The sequence below is a fragment of the Anastrepha obliqua genome, chromosome 5 (assembly GCF_027943255.1).
Source record: "Anastrepha obliqua isolate idAnaObli1 chromosome 5, idAnaObli1_1.0, whole genome shotgun sequence".
NCBI classification, from domain to species: Eukaryota; Metazoa; Arthropoda; class Insecta; order Diptera; family Tephritidae; genus Anastrepha; species Anastrepha obliqua.
This window is the reverse complement of record NC_072896.1, coordinates 23832419-23854490: the sequence shown is the minus strand read 5'-3', so window position 1 is coordinate 23854490 and position 22072 is coordinate 23832419. Positions and strand designations below refer to the sequence as shown.

General features: G+C 39.3%; 1 protein-coding gene across 2 annotated transcripts in view; it reads left to right on the top strand.

Annotated features, from left to right (window-relative positions):
• The window catches only part of LOC129249117 (B-cell CLL/lymphoma 6 member B protein), a 91014-nt gene that overhangs the window by 26190 nt on the left and 42752 nt on the right, over nt 1-22072 (top strand). Inside the window, exon 1 of one of the 2 annotated variants that reach the window (XM_054888769.1) lies at nt 18866-19049. The exons of the other annotated variant lie outside the window; for it this stretch is intronic. Coding sequence (XP_054744744.1) covers nt 19028-19049 — 22 coding nt within the window. The 5' untranslated portion in view covers nt 18866-19027. Of the gene's footprint in view, nt 1-18865; nt 19050-22072 lie in introns of those variants that run through there. 2 annotated transcript variants of the gene reach the window in all.

The following is a 22072-nucleotide window of genomic DNA, read 5'->3' as shown; positions in this document are numbered from 1 at the left end:
CCCTTACAGTAGTTACTGAAGTCAGCAACCAATTCATTGTTTTTTAATTAAGGCTACCTTCGCTCAGAAAATACTACTTCGCTGGGCGCACTTTCCAAGTCGCTGGAGTGTTGTGAAGAATCAGCTTTTCGTCTTACGAAACGGCTCTAAAACAGGATGAGCAGGTCAGCCACAAAATTAGGATGCATTTATTTAAAATATGCTTCTTATTATAGAAAATGCTGGATTTGCAATTTGAGTTACTTACTGGTCTCTACCCTCGCATTTATTTGTTATATAAATTTTGGCTGGTTCTTTTCTGGTCTCCAAACCTTTGTGCTGAGTTTTATTTTATTAATGGTAGAATTTAAGAGAGCCTACTAGAATTTCACTCTAGTCAAGGGTAACACAGAGCGAATAATTTGCTACTACCTACTCTGGGTGCAGAGACGTTAACTCTGTCCAGTATGTGCGCATCCTATTAAGGATGCTCTGCAGCGCAAGCTGTGGATTAGGTCCTCCCACATCGCGCAGGTCAACAGTAGAAGGGCCTACTTGTGAGGTACCTAGACAGATCTGGCTTAGAAGATGTGAGCGCAGAATTAAGTTCCTCATCAAATTAGACCAGTCTTCCATTAGCACAGCGGTTGGCATCATTACCAAGCACTTCGTAATGGGACAATTACTTTTGTCGCAGCTGCAGAAACAAGAAGGAAGTAGAGAGTGTTGAACGCTTTCTCTGCCACTGTTCTGCTCTTGCAAGAACGCGACATTGCTGCCCTTATTGCCCAGAATGCTTGGACGACATATGGCCTTTTACTGTAGCAGGTTTGCTAAGGAACGCGACGACCTAGCAAACAAAACTGGCGTGTTTCTAACGTCCAATAATCTAGTCCCACAAATTCTTGAGTCGGATGAAAAGTGGAGGGTGGTGCAAGTTTTTGCAACACGAATTATCGTGGGACTTCGCAACCTTGATTAGAAGCAAAGGAATGATGCTGGACGAACGCAGCGGCAAGAACAACTGCAGTATTGATAAAATGCAGCAAGACGAACAGCAGACGAATGTAACTTTCGATTGAGCTTTTTGCTCACGACAGCCTCCAGACGTAATTAGCATCGGCCTCATCCCTATAGGATGAACCGTCGGACTTGAGGTACTTTTAGTGGCGTTAAAGTCCCACCCTAACTAAGGCTTTTGATTGAGTTTGAACGTCGTAAAAAAATTAAAAAAACAAAATTTAAAAAAATTAAAAATATAAATTATATTAAAATAAAAAGAAATTAAAAAATATAAAAAAAAATATAAAAAAAAATATAAAAAAAAATTTTAAATTTAAAAAATTAAAAAAAAAAAAAATTAAAAAAAAAATAGTTTCTCAACATCATAAATTAGAGGGGGAGTCTTCCTCTATCAAGTGGTACCACAATGGCTCTGCAGGCCTAAGTGTGCCTTTCTACATTCTCATGATGAGTGGCAACTACCGTAACCTAACCTAATCTAACTACAAAGAAATCCTAAATTCGCCAATTGCTGGCACAGCAAAGATATTTGCCTAGAACTGCAAAGAAAGCCCCCGCATTTCTCTAGTTAGGTCACCATTTCTGAACTGTGCATTTCCTACAGGGCAGCCAATTGTACGGACTTCCGCCACTACACACATACCTACAAACCTACCTACATATACATTTATATATGGATATCTGTATAAAATCAAAGTGTAAAACGAAATAAAAATAAACTAAACCTCAGCTGTTGCTGTTGCTGATGATGGTGATTTATATAAAATCAACTAAATCAGCGAATAAATAACTTAAAAAAATACGAGATTGTAAAACTAATACTGTCAACAACAAGCATTTGCCACCACCAACAACTCTGCCAGTGAGCGATTTATGGTTCCACAGCATTTCAGTTCAAATACAATTGAATGACAAAAAAAAGAATTATTTACAGTGAAAGCAAATACTAATAATTCGATAGCAATAGATAGTGGACCAATGTGTGTTTTAAAAGCAAATCTGGGGCATATTTATGAAGTTTTATAATCCACTCGCAGCAATTACGTCGGATGAATGACATATTATAAAATATATCGCAATGTTTCGGACCAAAATGCACTACAGTGGCTGCCTTTAATGTCAATAAATACGACTCAGCAAGTATTGTAGCTGTCGCTATGGATGACACTTTCGCTGGTGTTAAAAGTCAAAGTAGTTGCTGCCAAAAATTTATACTCATGTCACAGCAAGCGTGCGTGCATTGGACACGCACTTCGATTGATTTATGGCCAGCAAACGCATGTTGCATGCAACCCAATTGCAGGTATTGGTCGGTCATAAATTTCTACAAAAAACAGGAAATAAAAATACTACCAAAGGCTTGCATTGCATTTTCGTCTAATTGACACACTTACATGTGCACGTTTCAGTACGAGGGCAATACAAATATTTGAATTAGCATTTTTGGCAGCCAAATATCAATCAACAAATATTGAATTACTAAATCCCTGCCATAAAATACACATAGGTTCGGCACAGTGGTTCGATTTTATATGAAATCGAGACAAAAATTACTAAGAATAGCTGACCGAAATTTGCGAGATACTAATTACTAACGGTTAAGTGCTATCAAGACTTACCTATAGGTTAGGTAGTAATGGTTGCCCAGAGAGTGGGACCACTTGAACGAAAGAAGTTTGGTTCATCCTTTGTGATACCATTGCAAGAGGGGAAAAAGAGGTGAAAGAAAAAACGAAAGGACGAAAAGGAGTGGGGTGGGTTGAGTTTTTGTGGACAATGAGCGGTGACTAATTTGCGGTTGTGTTAGCCTCTTTATGGTGCTGATGAAGTTCATCAGATTTTTGATATCAAGACCTGCTATATCATATATATTAGGGCGTGTCGATTTAAAAATCGCTCATTGCTCTGTGAAAATCGTATTCTAGGGATCAAAATAAGAAACTTTGCCGAAGGAACCATACCTCTAAAACGAATTCTGATGTCTCCCAATATGAGTCGAACGAAAAATCACACTTTGACCCATTTAGAGTGCTCCAATCGAGTCCAAATGTATGACCGACCCCCCCTAACTTGTGACGGCCGATCCACCCATGCCAGTGGCACACCCCCTGGAACTCCCCTGGGGGTTCCACATACAATCATTTCAAAATATCACCATTTTTGGCCTTTACATGAGAAAAGAAACTAAAAAGTTCGACCCAAATTGGGAGACATCAGAATTCGTTTTAGAGGTATGGTTCCTTCGGCAAAGTTTCTTACTTTGATCCCTAGAATATGATTTTCCCAGAGCAATGGGCGATTTTTTTGCCTCCCCACAAATCGACCCGGCCTAATATATATATATATATATAATTGGCGCATACACCCTTTTTGGGTGTTTGGCCGAGCTCCTCCTCATATTTGTGGTGTGCGTCTTGATGTTGTTCCACAAATGGAGGGACTTACAGTTTCAAGCCGACTCCGAACGGCAGATATTTTTATGAGGAGATTTTTCATGGCAGAAATTCACTCGGAGGTTTGCCATTGCCTGCCGAGGGGCGACCGCTATTAGAAAAATGTTTTTCTTAATTTTGGTGTTTTCACCGAGATTAAAACCGACGTTGTCTCTGTGAATTCCGAATGGCAGTCATGCACCAACCCATTCGGCTACGGCGGCCGCCATATCAGCAGACGCAAAAAAGAAGTAAGAACCAAGATGCTTCAATCTTAGTCTCGCGAGAGCGGGGCAGCTAAGGAGGAGGTGCTGAGATGATTCCACCCCGTCCTCCATATAGCTGACGCAAAAACGACTCGAAGTAATTCCGAGTCTCACGACATGTATACCCCGCGGATAGTGCCCCATGATGATGCCCACGAAATTTGAGAGCTGAGATTTTGTCTTCCTCAGAATATCCCTCGAACACCTCCCATCCAAACGTGGCCAGAAGGACTTCGCGACCTTACACGTTCGTGCACTTGCCCAGCGCTCGCTGAGTTGGTGCAAAGCGCATGCTTCCAGGAGTAGAGCGCAGGTTCTCAAGGGGATCCCGATTCTCTCCTTTCGCGGGCACACTACCTCACAGGTCTATTGTCTGTCCAGCTCATCGGCTTCGCAGTTTCCAGCCGGTTTATCAGGTACCTAAATTATCCTTATGTCGAAGATTTCTGATGCAATCGAAAGAGAGACCAGGCTTTCCCTGACCAGTTTCAAGTGCACCGTAATAGAGCCTAGAGCCCTAATTGCCGCTTGGCTATCGGAGTAAATATTTACCTTCTTAAGAGTTATTACGCAAGTAAGTAGCCAGTCAGCTGCTTCTTTGATTGCGGCCATCTCTGCTTGGAACACACTGCAGTAATCCGGTAACCTGAATTTGAGTTTCATGGGGAGTTCTTTGCAGAATACTCCTCCTCCAACCCTACCGTCCGACTTCGAGCCATCCGAGAACCGGTTAACCAGGCCCTGTTCCCAGGTGTTGCCCCTGGTACACTCTTCCCTTGATGGAATATGGGCGGAGAAATCAAGATTTATAACTTTTATGACAATATTCTGACAACGGCAACTAGTCGTTACCTGCTCTTGTGCATTGGGATTACACTGAAATTGTTAGACCTACCTACATAAGGTGAAGTCCAAAATAAACAAGACTAAGCTAAAATAGAAACGAGAGGAGCTTTGTGCTGCTAACATCGAGTTTACTTAAAAAACAGTCCTCTCTGGCCTCGATTATTGGTGTGGTGGCTGGCGGTTAGGAAGAAAACATGTCTCAAGGCATTGGTAAAAGTTCAACAACTCTCTCTAGAGACTATCCTCAACCCAACACCGATTGATCTCGGATCTCCGGAAAATTGGGCTGCAAACTCAGCTGTGAGGCTACAAACAATCGAACAGCTTACGTCTTGAGTCCTCGCACATAGCTCCATCGCTGGGAATGCCACAGTCAATTCAGACTATATGGCCCAAGCTATGAGTTTTGGAAAACCACTAAAGACCGTTATTGCATACGGTGAATGGCGCAAAGACTTGGTTCTGAGGAGTAAGACCATTAATGTATTCACTGATGGATCAAAAATTGAAGAGAGGGTTGAACCTAATAAACCTAATAGACCTAACCTAACCTAACCTAACCTAACCTAACCTAACCTAACCTAACCTAACTAGTCCCAATCACTACTAGTGAATTTTATCGCGTTGCCAGTCTCTATTCTTTTTTTTTTTAAATGCAGACTCACTTCTGTTTAACTCAAATTAACGCTTTTGAACCAACGCTGCTGTAAAGTAATATCGCATGTGTATGGACTTACCAGCAACGTTCTTTTTATTTGTTTTTCTTAAGCCATAAAGATAACTTTATTCATATGTATATATGTATGTATGTATGTATGTGCCAGCTTGAAGTTAGACCAAATAATAACTCATTTAGCAAAATTATTTTTAGAAGACTGCAGCAGCGTCAAAATTTAGCAAGACGTTTTTAAAGATAGGGTGATTCAATAAACCGTGGACTTATTAATAAATAAAACCCAATAAAATTGGTCGAAATTATTATTTTTTTAGTCTATGGCATTTGTGTATGTACCACAATATCCGTTAAATAACTAAGTTGTATTATCAACACACGATGGATATATTCAAACTTTTCCATAACTTTGTGGCTTCATATCGTTTATAACACATATGACTTTGTCATAGACCATACCTTTCACGCAGATCCAGAGAAAGCAGTCTAATGGTGTCAAATCACAAGATCTTGGTCCGAAAGAAAACTCTGAACTAGGTCTCACTATCACATTTGAGAGATTTTTTTTCTACAAAAAACCGATTTTTGTGTTTTTTGCATTTTTCTAAAATGTATCGCTTCACTAATTTTCCGTCAAAATTTCAAGTAAATCAGAGGTATAGAACTTGGACTGAAATAATTTAGTAAGGAAAATTTGGTCTTAAGGGGGTATTCTGGCCCTAGCTAAGGGTTTACTTGAGCAAATATTAAAAATTCGTCCGTTGTGGTGCCACACATGGGAGAGGAGAAAGGAGAAGGGAAGGAAGAAGGAGCCTTGCGATTAGAGACGATGATGACCATACATTTTACGACGACGCCGACGGTGGCTGATTTGCGTTCGTAGTTAGCCGCAACAAGCTACTGATGAACTTCACCAAATTTATGGTATTTACACCGGCTATATCCGCAGGCGTAGCGAAAAAGTGAGAGCCCAGATGTCTAAGTATTTGCCAGACGAGAGCAGGACAGCTGAGAAGAAGGTGTTGAGATGATTCCACCTCGTCCTCCAGACAGTTTCTGCAGAACGGACTTGAGGCAATCCCAAGTCTCACAGCATGAACACCTAATGGACAATGTCCGGTAAGGATGCCCACCAAACTTGAGAGCTGGGGCTTTGTTAACCTTAGGAGTTCCCTTGAGCGTCCCCGATATACCCGTAGCCAGAAGGATCTCGCGACCTTGCACGTTTGCGCACTAGCCCAGCGTTCGCTGAGTTGACTCAAGGCCCATCTTTCCAGGAGCAGACCACAGGTTTTCAGGGGAACCCCAATTCTCTTATTTCGCGACGAAACCGTCTCCAAAGTTCCCTGTCTAGCCAGCTCATCAACCCAGCAGTTTCCCTCTATGCCGCTGTGCCCGGGAACCCAAATGAGCCTGATCAGAAAGTATTCGGATGCAATCGAGAGAGAAGCCAGACATTCCCCGACCAATCTCGAACGCACAAACAGCGAGCCCAAGGCCCTAATTGCCGATTGGCTATCGGAGTAAATATTTACTTCCTTAACGGTAATTACCGAATTAAGGAACCAGTCCCCCGCATCCTTAATTGCGGATACCTCCGCTTGGAAAACACTACAGTGGTCCGGGAGCCTAATTTTAAGTTTGATGGGAGGCTCCTTGCAGAATACTCCCCCACCAACCCTTCCGTCCAATTTCGAGCAATCCGTAAACATGTTTGTAATGCCTTGCCGCCAAATGTTGCACCCCGCCCACTCATCCCTTGAGGGAATGTGAGTAGAGAAAGGTCCGCTCGGACCTAGCGTGGGTGTACAGTGGTCCAGCACCATGGGGATGAACCTAAAGTTTTTAAGAATGCTAGAGTGTCCGTAACTTAAGTCTAGCCTATGGCCCGAACACCTTAGTCTGATTGCGGCGCGTGCAGCGGTAGTTTTTCCTACAATGTCCACGGGCGTCACATTCAGCATAGCGTTAAGCGCTAGAGTAGGAGTGGTACAGAGCGCCCCACTGATTCCAATGAGGGCAGACCTTTGTACCCTCTCCAACTTCTTAACTGATACCATCCTTTCTAGCGAGTTCCTCCAGACAAGGACTCCGTATAACAAGATTGGTTTTATAATCATGTTATAAAGCCAAAAAGGGACTTTAGGCGAGAGGCCCCATATTTTGCCGATAGCGCCCCTGCAACCATACAAGGCGACTGTTGCCTTCCTAATTCTCTCCTCAATATTTGGCTTCCACGTAAGACCTCTGTCAAGGATGAGTCCCAGGTACTTCACCTTGTCAAAGAGCACCAACGGAGCGCCCGTTATTGAGGGAAGAAACACTCTTGGTATTTTGTATTTCCTCGTAAATAAGATGAGCTCCGCCTTCAGAGGATTTATCGATAGGCCGCAATTTGCGGTCCAATTTATAACTAGATTCAGATAACCCTGCATCAGTTCCATCAGAGTATCTAGAAACTTGCCTCTGACAATAAGTGCCACGTCAGCCCCTCCCCTCCAGCTCCTCCAGCAGACCGTTAAGTACGGCAATCCAGAGTAGTGGCGAGAGAATACCGCCTTGCGGAGTGCCTCTGTTCACTGGCCGGCGGAGAGAGGTGTCACCCCATTCTGCCACGACCTTTATATCACTAAGCATCGTGTGGATAAGCCTTATGAGTTCGGTTCCGACTCCTAGTTTACCTAGCGACCTGGTGATTGCCTCCGGGAGGACATTATTAAAAGCCCCCTCAATGTCGAGGAAGGCACCTACAGTGAACTCCTTCTGGTGGAGGGACACCTCGATGTCCTTAACAATGGTTGCAAAGCAGACTCTCCGATCTGGCTTTACAGTAAGCATGTTGAGCGTACGATAAACGCCCCCGAGGAATTTCACTCCTTTTGTGCAGATCAATCAGCCTCTCCAGGGTTTTTAGCAGGAACGGGGAGAGACTGATTGGTCTGAAATCCTTAGGGGATACATGTGAAATCTTACCTGCCTTAATTTAAGGTATTTTTAACACTAAGTAAAAAAATTAAAAACATTTTTACCATCCATTTTTTATGGTTTTTAATAATATTGGAAAAGTATAAAAAAAAAAAAAAAAAAAATCGTGGAATTACAGGCCGGCGGAGTGGGGCTACATAAAAAACGGCGGTCCATGGTTGACATGATTCCTACCCTTGTAGTAATCTAAAACAAACCAATTAAAAAAAATCTTCATTAGTTAGAATGTCGGTATCGGATTACGCCAAATCAAAGAAAAAATAATAATTCATAAAATGACTTCAACTTGAAAAAAAAATTTGTTTTTCCTTTTCAAATTTTTCAAAAAATACTTCGAACTTAAATTTTTCAAAATCCGAGGCAGGCGCGATAGCCAGATGTATAACAAAAAATTCTCATTATACTTCAAAGCGATCGGTCAAGTAGAACTTGAGATATCATGACGACCATCAAAGTAGAGTGAGAAAATCGCGTTTGAAGTTGGAGCTACAATTCCAATAGAATAACTTAGATCATAATATTTACTACTCACTCTGGATTAATCGGCGATATATTTCCAGGTAAATATTATAGAAGTATAAAGTATATATATATGTATAGAATAAATAAAGTTTATGTGGGATACAAACGTTTTTCTGGAAAGAACGAGTCCTCAAGTCGTCCGGTAACATCTGCCGTTCATTGTGCGATTCGCTCCACTCCGCCGGCTTAGACGCCACGTCACGAAATCCGCTGTATCTCCGAAAATAATTCGAATTTTTAAAAATCCGTTGAAGGACATATTTTTGCAGGTCTAAACTTTGAAAATATGCAACAAAAAAAAAATCGATTTTTTTTAATTTCTAGACCAGAATACCCTCTTAATAAGACTTTAAGTATATTTGACTATATTTTTACAAAAACAGATTTTTGTATTTTTCTAGTGCTTAACGTTTCCCTAATTTTGTGTAAAAATTTTAATCAAATCTGAGGGAAACGTAGGGAGATATAGAACTTTGACTGAAAGTATTTTGTTAGGGAAATTTGAAACTAGTGAGACTTTTGGCACATTTGACTAGTTATTTTATTAATATACTAAAACCGATTTTTGTGTTTTTTACATTTTTCTAAACTGTAACTTCTTCTTCTTTGTGCTTTACTACAGGCTTTTTAGTTGTTTTTCTCCACGCTATATTAATTACATTTCATTACACGAGTACACATAAAATGCATTAAAACCACAGTTCCCATATAATCACATAAAAATAAAAAAAATTATATTTTTATTGATCACTGGGTACCTTTGTTATATGGCCATTCCAAGTTCGTCTCTTAGTCCCTACAAAGTCAGTAAGTTTCTCTTTCTCTCTTATTGTTTCATTTCTTACGCAATCTAGACCAGTTTTTTCTGCGATGGATCGTAAAATTTGCATATCTGCAGTTCGTAGCATTTGTTTTTTGTTTTTGAATATTCAGTTCGCGCCTCTGCGTTAGAATGGGTCTTATCACAGATTTGTATATTCGGGTTTCCGTTCTCAAGTACTTATTCCTCCATATTGTGTCTCTAAGGCATCCTGATTGCTTGCACCTTGAGCATATCTTTCTCGCACTTACTTAATAATTCTGCCGTCACTGTAGATCTCCACCCCGAGTTATTTAAACTTCACCACTTATTCAATAACAGTTCGATCTATTTTCAGTTCCCCCCTTATTGGATTTTTTGATATGACTAAGCTCTTCGCCTTTTCAGTCGATACCTCCTTCTAATTCCTTGACTTCATTTATTTTCTGGTCCATCATAACTGTCCAGGTGGCTAAGTGAATCGCTCTGGCGAATTCCAGACATGCATGGTATTTCATCAATATGTTCTCCATCTGCTCTAATTTTTGTATTCCATCCAGTGCTTAAGTTCTTGATTGCACTCAAAAATTTCATCCGTACTGACTTTTCTCTCAGAACTCCCAAAACGTGTTGAAACATCACTGCGGCACAGCGTTTCCGGCAACATTTTTGAAGACTCCGCCAGCCCAAAATCCACAGCAAATAGAGACTCGTTGTGAGTGCATAGTATTTTCTTGAATGAGATATGAACAATGACCTACATCACCCTTGAATCACCCTATGTAGTATAATTTTTTTTAACAATTACTTAAATTAACCCCTGTCTGTGAATCATATTTCAAATTTGTAGTATTATCGCATTGTGTATAAACATAAAGATTATTCGGACTTCCCATTCGATAACTGACCAAGTGCAAATCACTGTGCTTTCAGCTGAAGGCGCGCCATTATTAACCTTTGGTTTTGCGATTTGTTTATAGGGAAAGAGAACCTTAAAAATGCAGAAGTAAGCTATGTAGGAATTAATGGTATTTTTGGCGAAATGTGTTATCTCCTTACTTGCGTTCTTTTACTATTTGCTGCCTGAATTGTATTTGTAATAATTTTTACCACAAAATTAGTTCCAATGAAAGGGTTGCGTGGATCAACATACCCAAATATACAACCTTAGTAAATATAAAGGGTGTTTTTTTTAGAGGTTAGGTTTTCAAGTTGGCACTACTTTTTTCGTAGATGGTCTTTTTGACAGCTGTCACTTGATTTATGCTCAGTTTGGTTTGCCATTTGATAATGAATAGACTTACACCTGAACAACGTTTGCAAATCGTGCAAATTTATTACGAAAATAATGGTTCGGTTCGCGCGACGCATCGAAGAAAATTTTGTTCAGCGATGAAGCTCATTGTCGCATTTGGAGTGAACATAATCCACAAACCATTGCTGAGACGCCGTTACATCCTCAAAAAGTCACCGTTTGGTGTGCTCTATGGGCAGAGGGAATCATTGGCCCATATTTCTTTAAAAATGAAGCCGGCCATAATGTTACAGTCAATGGAGAGCGCTATAGAGCCATGATTAATGACTTTTTCGTGCCTGAATTGGACGATGTTGATGTGGACGACCTTTGGTTCCAACAAGACGGCGCTATATGCCATACAGCCAACGCAACAATCGATTTATTGAAGGAAACTTTTGGTGAGCGCATTATCTCGCGCCGTGGACCTGTGGCGTGACCTCCAAGATCGTGCGATATAACACCGCTGGACTATTTCTTGTGGGGCTATGTGAAGTCGCTTGTCTACGCAGATAAGCCCGAGACGATTGACGTCTTGGAAGAGAATATTCGGCGCGTTATTGCTGACATACGGCCCCAATTGCTGCAAAAAGTGGTCGAAAATTGGGCCTCTCGGCTGGAATTTATTCGAGCCAGCCGCGGCGGCCACTTGCCCGAAATCATTTTTAAAACATAATGGCAAACCCTTATCTTTATAATAAAGCTAAATTCTTGGCCATAACATTAAATTATATACGTTTTATTTCACCTTGAAAACCTAACCTCTAAAAAAAAACACCCTTTACTATTTTTACCAAGAAATATTTTGCAAATCTTCTCAAAGATACTTATTTTGAGATTTAAAGAACAGTCAACAACATTAAACTCTTGTTCTTGAAAAGAGAGAACGAGAGAGAGAGAGAGAGAGAGAGACATATTGGTCGTTTCGTTCATTGTCACGGCTACGGGCTTCAATGAGTTTTACAATACAATCCATACTTCGTATAAACAAAGAACACTCTGCATTTACAAGACGGCGCGAAATTAATCATTTTATCGGAAGATCTATAATTTTGAATTTTCGAGAATAATTTTCCTAACTTTTTAGATGTTAACGTCAGTTACAGCCATGTTTAGGCGACCGGAGCGAGGAAAATAATTAACAAAATTCTGGCTGGTTTTCAATTATTTGTACTACGGCTTGTGTTTTCAATATTGTCGAGTTCATATTTTAATATTTTTTTTTTTTTGTTTTAGAAAATTTATGAATTTCAGTTACTCGGCGCAAAATTAATCACCCTATCGGGAAATTTATAATTTTTTCAAAGGGCGTCGTACCTCAAACTTGTGAAGTACACAGGAGCGTAATGCAAACAGACAAGAAATGGGGCGCGTAAAGGACAAATTTAAGATTTCCATCCCTCAAAATAGTTATTTTTATATATATTTTTTTTGTTTTTAGTGACCTCACGTCAACTCAGCCCGCGCTGGGTTATTGCGCAGAAGGGCAAAGTCGCGAGATCCTTCTGACCACAGGTAGATCGAGGGCCCTTGGGGGAACTTATGAGGCTAGCAAAGCCGCAGCTCTCGAATTTGGTAGGTATGCTTACAGTACATTGTCCGTCAGGTATCCATGCAATGAGACTTAAAATAGCCTGAAGTCCTTTTTGCTGAAGCTGCCTGTATGTAGGATGAGGTGGAATCATCTCAGCACCCTCTACTCCGCTGCCATGCTCTCGTCGGACTAAGATTCAGATATCTAGGCCTTCACTTTGTTGCAGCACCTGCGGATATAGCCGATTTAAGCGTCACACACTTGGTGAAAATCATCAGCATCTTGAAGCGGTTAACACAATGTAATTAGTCACCGTTTGATTATCATCCTCCAATTTGAAGCCTCTTCTTCTTTCTTTCGCTCAGTTCGGTTAACTTTTTTTCTCTCTGTTTGGACGAATTTGACTATTTGTCTAAGTGTGCTCACGCTGGGCAGCCACTTATCCACTTAGCCACATAACCTGAGCTAGTGAAAAAATTATGCAAAACCGCAATTGGATGATTAATTTTGCGCCAATTATGCACTACTAAATTTGTCATTGGGAAATTTGTAGAATGCGCCAAACAACAACTTGTTTACAATACTAGTATGAACACATAATCGGATAAGTAGATTGCGCTAAAAAGTGGGATGTAAACAACTGATAGATGTAGCAATCAAGAAAATAAAAGATTTCAACAATATTTCAAGTTCAAGGTATTTTTTAAATAGAAGTTATTATAGAAGAATGGATGTTTCTCTCTCCTTATCGAATGCGTGTACGATGCATGATATACAGAATACAAAAGTGGCTAGTATCTCGTACCGTTATTCCGCTCTCAGTGAGTTTTGTGGAAACGCTTTTTTTTTTATTGTAATAGGACTATGAATAAGTTCGTGCGGTTTTTTTCGGAAATTTGAAACTTTATTGACGTAAAATGGTTACAAATTTAATATTCAAAGTATTGCCCATCGCTTACTACTACTTTTTCCCATCTTTCTGGCAATTCACGGATTCCCTTTGTGAAAAATTCGGTCGGTTTTGCCGCAATCCACGAATCGATCCATTTTTTGACTTCATCGTAATTACGGAAGTGCTGGTCAGCCAGGCCATGTTGCATCGATCGGAAGAGATAGTAATCGGATGGCGCAAGGTCTGGACTATACGGCGGGTGGGGTGGGACATCCCATTTGAGCGTTTCTAAGTATGTTTTGACCACTTGTGCAACATGTGGCCGAGCATTGTCATGTTGCAAAATAACTTTGTCGTGTCTATCGGCGTATTGCGGCCGCTTTTCTCGCAGTGCTCGGCTCAAACGCATCAATTGTCGTCGGTAGACATCCCCCGTAATCGTTTCATTCGGTTTCAGTAGCTCATAATACACAACACCCAGCTGGTCCCACCAGATACACAGCATAACCTTCAGGCCATGAATATTCTGCGCCGACGTCGATGTTGAAGCATGGCCAGGGTATCCATACGTTGCCCGACGTTTTGGATTGTCGTAATGGACCCACTTTTCATCGCCAGTCACAATTCGATGCAAAAAACCCTTTCTTTTGTGCCGTTGAAGCAGTTGTTCGCATGCCATAAAACGGCGTTCAACGTCTCTTGGCTTCAATTCATACGGCACCCAATGGCCTACCTTTCGGATCATTCCCATGGCTTTTAAACGTTTGGAAATGGTTGATTGATCAACTCCCAAAGTTTTTGCAACCTCTTCTTGCGTTTGAGCCGGATCTTGATCGAGCAATTCCTCCAATTCGGTATCCATGAACTTTGGCGGCGCACCCTCGCGTTCTTCGTCTTCCAAGCCAAAATCACCACTTTTAAAGCGTGCAAACCACTTCTGGCACGTTCGCTCAGCTAGAGCATGCTCACCATAAACTTCCACCAAGATACGATGACTTTCGGCTGCTTTTTTCTTCATATTAAAATAATGAAGAAGAATTCCCCGCAAAAACACATTATTTGGCACGAAATTCGACATTTTCAAGTGTGGTAAAAATATTGTTGTTTACGCTTCAAATAAAAAACTTATACTGACGTTTGTGCCTTACGACAGTAGCTCTCCAATGAATGTTTGGAAATGTGGATCGATGGAATAATAATCAAGTTACGCCATCTGTTGTAAAACCGCACGAACTTATTCATAGTCCTGTTATGTGCAGTCACACTTGTGGAATTTATTCGTGCGTTGTTTGTGTAATTTAATTTTCTTTTTGTATTCTTGTTCCAATTTCTCACAGACTACTGTTCGCTCAGGCAACTGTACGAGTGTAGCGTCACTCCTCTCTGATGAGCGTAATTTTGTATTCTATCATTCTTCCTATTTGGCAAATGCATGCACTTCTAGGCATCTTTTGGCTGGAGAGATGCCTCTCTTAATTTTTTCTCTATATATGCAAACTTCATTCTCATATACGATGGAGCTTTTGAATTCTTTGCTAATACGATACGAATAGCCAAGAATGAGAGAAAGAAGAGTATGTGACGTCACGTTTTTCCAAGTTGTGCAGTATTGGCGACCATTTGCTCTTCGCAATGAATTTAGTGCTGTTTTATACCGAAAATGCGAAAATTTGAAGTTTCGTGTTTGTTTCTTTTTTTTAATTTAAAGCTACCGAAACTTTAAGTTAAAACAAAACTGTATTATTATACAAAAGAAGGTTAAAAAAGGCCATTCTGAGAAGATTTTAGCGCTAATGAAAATTAGTTGGTTATTATAAATTTGATATTTTGAAAGTGTGAATTTAATTTTTTGCTCCTTTTAAGGTTATGCAAGAATATTAAATGTCCCTCTCTCAACTCTTCGTAAGATCAAAAACCTTTTTACACATTTTAAAAAGCGTTTGAACTTACTGAATGCGGATTAAAACCATAGAGGTGTAACCATTTTTTCCGGCCATCAATCCTTAGTGGGACATAGGGCGTCAAGAGGAGTATTCATAGTAAAAATAAGCCACAAACTACCAGAAAATACTAAAGAAACCATACTGGCATTTTTACAAAAAAAGTACCTTATCTAGTTACATAACCTCAAATATAGCAAATAACTTGTTTCCTTAACAAAAAAAATCTCGCATAGCAAAAAAACTCATAAATTAAATTGTACATAAGCATAACACATTTATTAAAAAAAAACGCACATTCTAAAGACCATTTGTCACGCATACAAAGTTCTTTAAGTGATTCAATAAAAATTTGGTGTTTTATTTTCTTTAAATGGGCATTTAAGTGCGTTTTTATATCCAAAGCTAGGCAACACTGCAGTAGCGAGAGAGAGATTTGACTGCCGAAAGCGGAAGAACAGCAACAACACCTGGAAACGCGGGCAATGCCACCAGATGTTAAAAAAAAGTAAAGCTAAAGAAAACTGAGTGATATATTTAACTAATTATTAAAAAATGTATATTTTACAAAATTATAAATATTACATTTTAATTAGAACAGGTTAGAAAAATCTCATGAAGAAAGAACTAAAACTCCGACACTAAATAACAAAAAAACAAAAAAAAATGCTAAATCAAGTTACGAAAATGGTAATCTGGCCATACTGGAGCTAAAATCACGTAACTCGTTGTCAAATTCGCAGAGAGCCAAGTAACGGGACCACGATATGCGCCATCTCATTATTCTCTCCATCATGATATTTAGCCATAGCGGCTTTCAAACAACTTTCTTTCATTTAGTGTTATAAGCTCAATAACTCTCATTGACAAACTCATATCCATAGTTAGATTCCATAAATTAACAGAGAGTCCAAATTAAATTTTACTAAAATGTGCTCAGCTATATATACAATACTAGCAAACCCGGCCCCCTTCGCTGGGCACACTAAAATAGAATAGATATGGTTTAGAACAGAAAATATATGGTTTTCATATTATTTATTTCTTTATTCTTTATTCAAGCGCTTTGGCATTAACAATATTTTTTGTTTTTCTATTTGTTTTTGAGTAAATATAAAATATAAATTGAAAATCAGGAAAAAAAAAGATTGTTTTTAAATTTCAAATCAATGCATATGATCATCCATGAATTTTTCGTTTCAATTTATATGTTTTATTAAGCATTGGAGCTTTTTTAACCATTATCCATTTATATTTTTCAAAAAAAAAAAAACGAAAAAAATTTTTTTTCCACGAACACATAATTTCATTCGGATTTCACATTAAATTCTCAAATTTCGTAAGAAATTATTCACTGTTCAAAAATCCACTCCAAAAAAATTCACAAACAATTTTTACATGTTGCACTTACTTTTTCCTTATGGCATCCAAATCAGAAAGAAATATTGACACATTGTAACTCACACTGTCAATTTGACAGTTCAGTTCCGCCCCAAGCGTTAAAAAAGTAAGCGACATTATGGCTGGTTCAAAAGAACGATGTACCCGTTGCCAGTGCTCCGAATTACAACCACATTTTACGAAACCCATTTTCAATACTTACTTAACAATGTGCGTAAGTTTGGTTTAATTCGGTGCAAAGACACGGCGGGTCCACGTTTTGGCATATATTTCGAGACCCTAGTCATCAATAGGTATGAAAATTACCCCGTATTAAAGCACTTATCAACAGCTTTCATTTGATACCCATATTGTACATACACAACCAAAGGTTACCCGGGTCCACGTTTTGACCTATATCCCGAGACCCCAGTCACGTAGCGGCATGAAAAATACTTTGTACTAAAGTAGTCACCAACAGCTTTCATTTGATACCCATATTGTACATACACGTCCGAAGGTTACCCGGGTCCACGTTTTGACCTATATCTCGGGACCCTATCTACCAATAGGTATTCAAACTATACGGAAATCATCTTCAATACAAACTTAACAATGTGTGTAAGTTTGGTTTAATTCGGTTCAAAGACACGGCGAGTCCACGTTTTGGCATATATTTCGAGACCCTAGTCATCAATAGGTATGAAAATTACCCCGTATTAAAGCACTTATCAACAGCTTTCATTTGATACCCATATTGTACATATACAACCAAAGGTTACCCGGGTCCACGTTTTGACCTATATCTCGAGACCCCAGTCACAGAGCGGCATGAAAAATACTCTGGACTAAAGCATTCACCAACAGCTTCCATTTGATACCCATATTGTACATACACAACCAAAGGTTACTCGGGTCCACGTTTTGACCTATATCTCGAGACCCCAGTCACAGAGCGGCATGAAAAATACTCTGGACTAAAGCATTCACCAACAGCTTCCATTTGATATCCATATTGTACATACACATCCGAAGGTTACCCGGGTCCACGTTTTGACCTATATCTCGAGCCCTATTTCCAAAATAAAATATAATCCATGTTACTCGTGGATGATGTAGCTTTCGAATGGTGAAAGAATTTTTAAAATCGGTCCAGTAGTTTTTGAGCCTATTCGTAACAAACAAACAAACAAAGTTTTCCTCTTTATATATTAGTATAGATAAAGTTCAGTCCAAACCAAATTCAGCACTTCTTTACTTGTTTACTATTGTTTTTATTGCTTATTTATTTTTTCTCTCCATGGCTTGGCAACACCGAACGAACGGTCTGACATTTAAGAAAGGGCATTTTATGAGTGCCTTGGTAAACAACTTTCTTGTAAGTAATTACATGAGGCTTACACTGCTTACAGTGCTGACAGTCAATATCGCTATTAGTAAATATTGTAAAAGTAAGTACAAGTAATGGGTAATAATAATAAACGTAAATGTTAACAAGCACATGGCGATTACCATCGATCGAGCGTTGGCGGCAGCCTTTGAGGGCTCAACTTTGTGTATTAATATTGGCTAATATGATTTCCTGATTGCGCGATCGCCGCTGATCGATGGAAAGGCAAATGTGATCGATTGGCATGAATGCTATTCAGGCGTTACCCACATAGTAAAAGATATTATTAAACAAAAATGAAAACAAAATCAAAAATAGAAACAACTGGCGGGCATAGAAAGTGCTAACCACAGAAGAAGAACTTTCGGAAAAAAATAGGAAAATACATATTTAACAGCAATAAAAATAAACATATGTGCCTACATATTTACGATTAATAATATTTTGTACTGACATATGAACGGGCGTATGTTTATGTGTATATATTGTATGTAAATATGTCCACATAACTCGCATTTATTGCCACAACAACAACAATCACTCTACTTAATACATATCTACATGCTCATGTATGTATGTTTGTATGTATGTAGGTACGTAGATCCTATGCTAGGGCACGATTTTCTTATCTACGCTCATAAATCAGGGGACTATCTAAACTTTACACCTTTTTTCCACTGATAAATTGATACCTAATTGTTTGCTCTTTCCTGCTTAGCACTCGGCTCTCCGCTTACCGAAGGAGTTGGCAATCAGTCGCTGATTGTTGACGGCAGTTCTCATACGAACCGTTGGTAGTTGCGAGTTTGTAGCTGATTGTACTCTTTGTCACCTGCACAGTGTTGAGTAGTGTGGAGAATTGCGTGAGTGAGATTAGAAAAATGGCGTAGTTTGATTGGTAATTCCAATGTCAGTGTTTTTGTTTTTGTTTTTGCGAGCGCATTAATAATACCGACGGTAATTTGTGTGATCATTTTATAGCGCTAGAGCTATTGCCGCGCACAGTTGTTACAGTAGAAGCTCCTTTATTTGTTTAAAAACTGCGTGATTTTTGATACCCCGAAAATGCGAAATGCACGTACATACATATGCAGGTATGTACTCACATATAAACATATATACATTTATGGGGAAATTATAAAAAATTTTATTGCGACTGCTTTACGGACGATTTCCTTTCTGGGGTTTTTTTATCGTAATTTTTTGCGATAGTTTTTATGATATAAATATTTATCGCATAGTGAATGTACATGTAAAAACGTATTAATTGTAGTTACGTCAAAGTACAATTCTATGCAGCGCTATTCCTTAAATATTATGCATTGAACTTTGAAGTTTCTATTTCGGGTGAAAATGTGTCATTGATAAAATGGGTAATGAGTGCAATGGTAGTAAAAAAAAATGTTGATTGTAAAATACATACATATATTTGTATGCATGCAGAAGAAGATGCCATAGAAGACGACTACTATGGGCATATCTGATGTCAAAAAAAGACCGAGTGACGTGGAAGCGAATTGTAACGGAAGCAATGATTCACTTGCACTTGATGTTGAATGAGAACAGAGTAAAATAATAATGAGAATGGCTTTATTGTTTTTCAAAATGCTTTCGTTGGAAGTCAGAACATTTCTACACTCGCTTGAACCAATTTTCAAAGCATTTTTGCCAATTAGAAGTGGATACCTCTAAACCGAGCTGTTTAAGGGCTTCAACAGTTTCTTCAGATGTTGAGAAATGTTAACCTAGCGTTTTATTTTTTATGTTGGGGAATAAAGAGGAATTATTAGGAATTAAGTCAAGGCTGTAATATGGACGACACAGATAATTTGATCTTTTAAGTGCTAAAAAACTCTCTTATGTGAGCCGATACGTGAGGGCTCGCATTGTCTTGGTGAATGATGATTCCTCTTCAGCCTCTTCTCCGAAAACGTCTGGTAAACAAATAGTTATGTACTCATGCCACTCAGCACTGATTGTTTTAAGTTTCCCTACTAGTAGAGTTGAGATATGACCAGATGTTCCGAAAAAACAGGCACCCAATTGCTTTGCGGTGCTTCTTCCGCGAACAAATTTGGTGGATTAGAATCATCTTGGAACATCCATACTGTTGATTTCTGTTTTGCTTTCAGCGATCTATGTCTAATCCAAAATTCGTCACTTATTAGGAAATTATAGACAGGCTTTCAGCCTTCGCGGCTGAATTTCTTCAACGTTTCTTTACATCAATCGACAAAGGTCCGTTTTTGGACCATTGCCAAAGTTTGCGGTACCTTAAAGAAACGGCTAGAACAGCTACAATCAGCGGGTGGAGCAACCGGACCAACCGTTTCAGCCAATTCACGATGAGCCTGTTTTTCGTTAATATACTTTTAAGACGAAAATAAGTCTACTACCTAGAATACTAAGTGGGTACTGCACCCGTGTTTGGTTCAGAGGTAGGTTCAGAGCACCGCCTAACCAGTTCCGTATTTCTGTAAAGAGAATGGTAACTTTTTGTGTGAATGTCCGGTACTTCGAAGAAAGTGCTTCATATTCCTGGGGAACCACTACTTAGAAGGTCTGGACAATTTCGATACAGTCTCACTAGAGGGCTGATTGAATTCACTCAAAGGGAATCTTTTTCTGAGTGCTACGTTGGCCATCTGTAGGCGGCGAGTGAACGCTGATCATTAAAAACAGTCCGTTTAACCCTCCGTTGGGCACCCGAGTCTGGACAGATGGTTTTTTCGACTTTGGATATGAATTTAACATATTTCTACTAAAGCTAATGACTTGAGCTTCCAGACAGCTTCCTAAAATTTGATTTTCTTACGATTTATGGATATAACCTTTTATAAAGGATCCTTGAACTGGTCAAAACCAAACCAGACCCGGGTGCCCAACCAAAGGTTTTAAAAAAGGTGTCCAACGCTGTCCGGAGGTGTCCACCGGAGGGGAATAAGTAAACATAGATAGAGAGGAGATAATGAACGGCTTATTTTAACCAGTTCCTTTCAAATTCAGCTGCACTTCCCATTCAGCATCATACAAATAAAAAAAAAATTATCGAAGCATAGGAAAAATAAGAAGTAAAGCTAACCGGAAAAAACGGCAGCAATCGCTTTAATAGGTGTGATTTTCTAATTTCCACCTTTTTACGACCACCGGATAATAATTATAGGCTTAACACCAAACACCGCTCATGTACCCCCTGCCTGCTGACGCGCACAACCGCACATACACAGAATGAGACATGCCAAAAGACGCACAACAAACAACACCCAACGCCCAACGTATAATAATTGTTGAAAATTCAAATGTTAAATGACACAACGCGGATAATAATAAGGATTGTGGATTTTTCAATTCACCATCGCTCCCCTCACACCCTTTGCACGCAGGAGAAAGCAAATAAAAATATGCTCAGCTTCCAACAGACTCATCATCAGCAGTGCTACCAAACTCAGGCAACAACTTCAAACTGTGCAGTGGAATACGAGAATTACAACAATAAACCGCCCCTTTTAAACTTCTCAATATATTAGAGTATGCCAATGTGTGTGTGTGAGTATTAAACGGCACGCGCCCCGCGGGACTAAGTCATAAATTTGTACGCATTAGACACAGTCTGGCCCGACCAGTTCGACCGCCCTCGATTGCTCACTGACTGTCGACATCTGTTTGCTGCGCAACCCCAGTAACAGGGCGGCGTGAGATGCGTGCTTTGCTGGTAGTGGTGGTGTACTTGCAGAGCGCGTACGTTGATGCGCACTTGATTGAGCTGCGAAGTGTTCAACAGAATTCGGCAGGTTGTTTGGCATTTATTAAAGAAAAACATGGCTAAGTCCAAAAACATAAATAGGTAAATATGCATATTTGTGTTTGTGTTGCTAAAGTCGAATTTTGTTGGTTTAGCTGAAAAATAAAAGCGTTTAAGCCGATTGTTATAGCTCCAAATGGGTGTTAAATGTTGAAATTAAGGCGCTTTGAAATCTTGCCAAGAAGCAGTTTAAAGTGGAAATTATTAACTGAACGTCTTAATAAAATTGAAATAGTTGTCATGTTGATAGGCATACGTTAGTATGTAAATATGTGTGTATCCAGATATGATATAACACAATTAGTATTACCATAA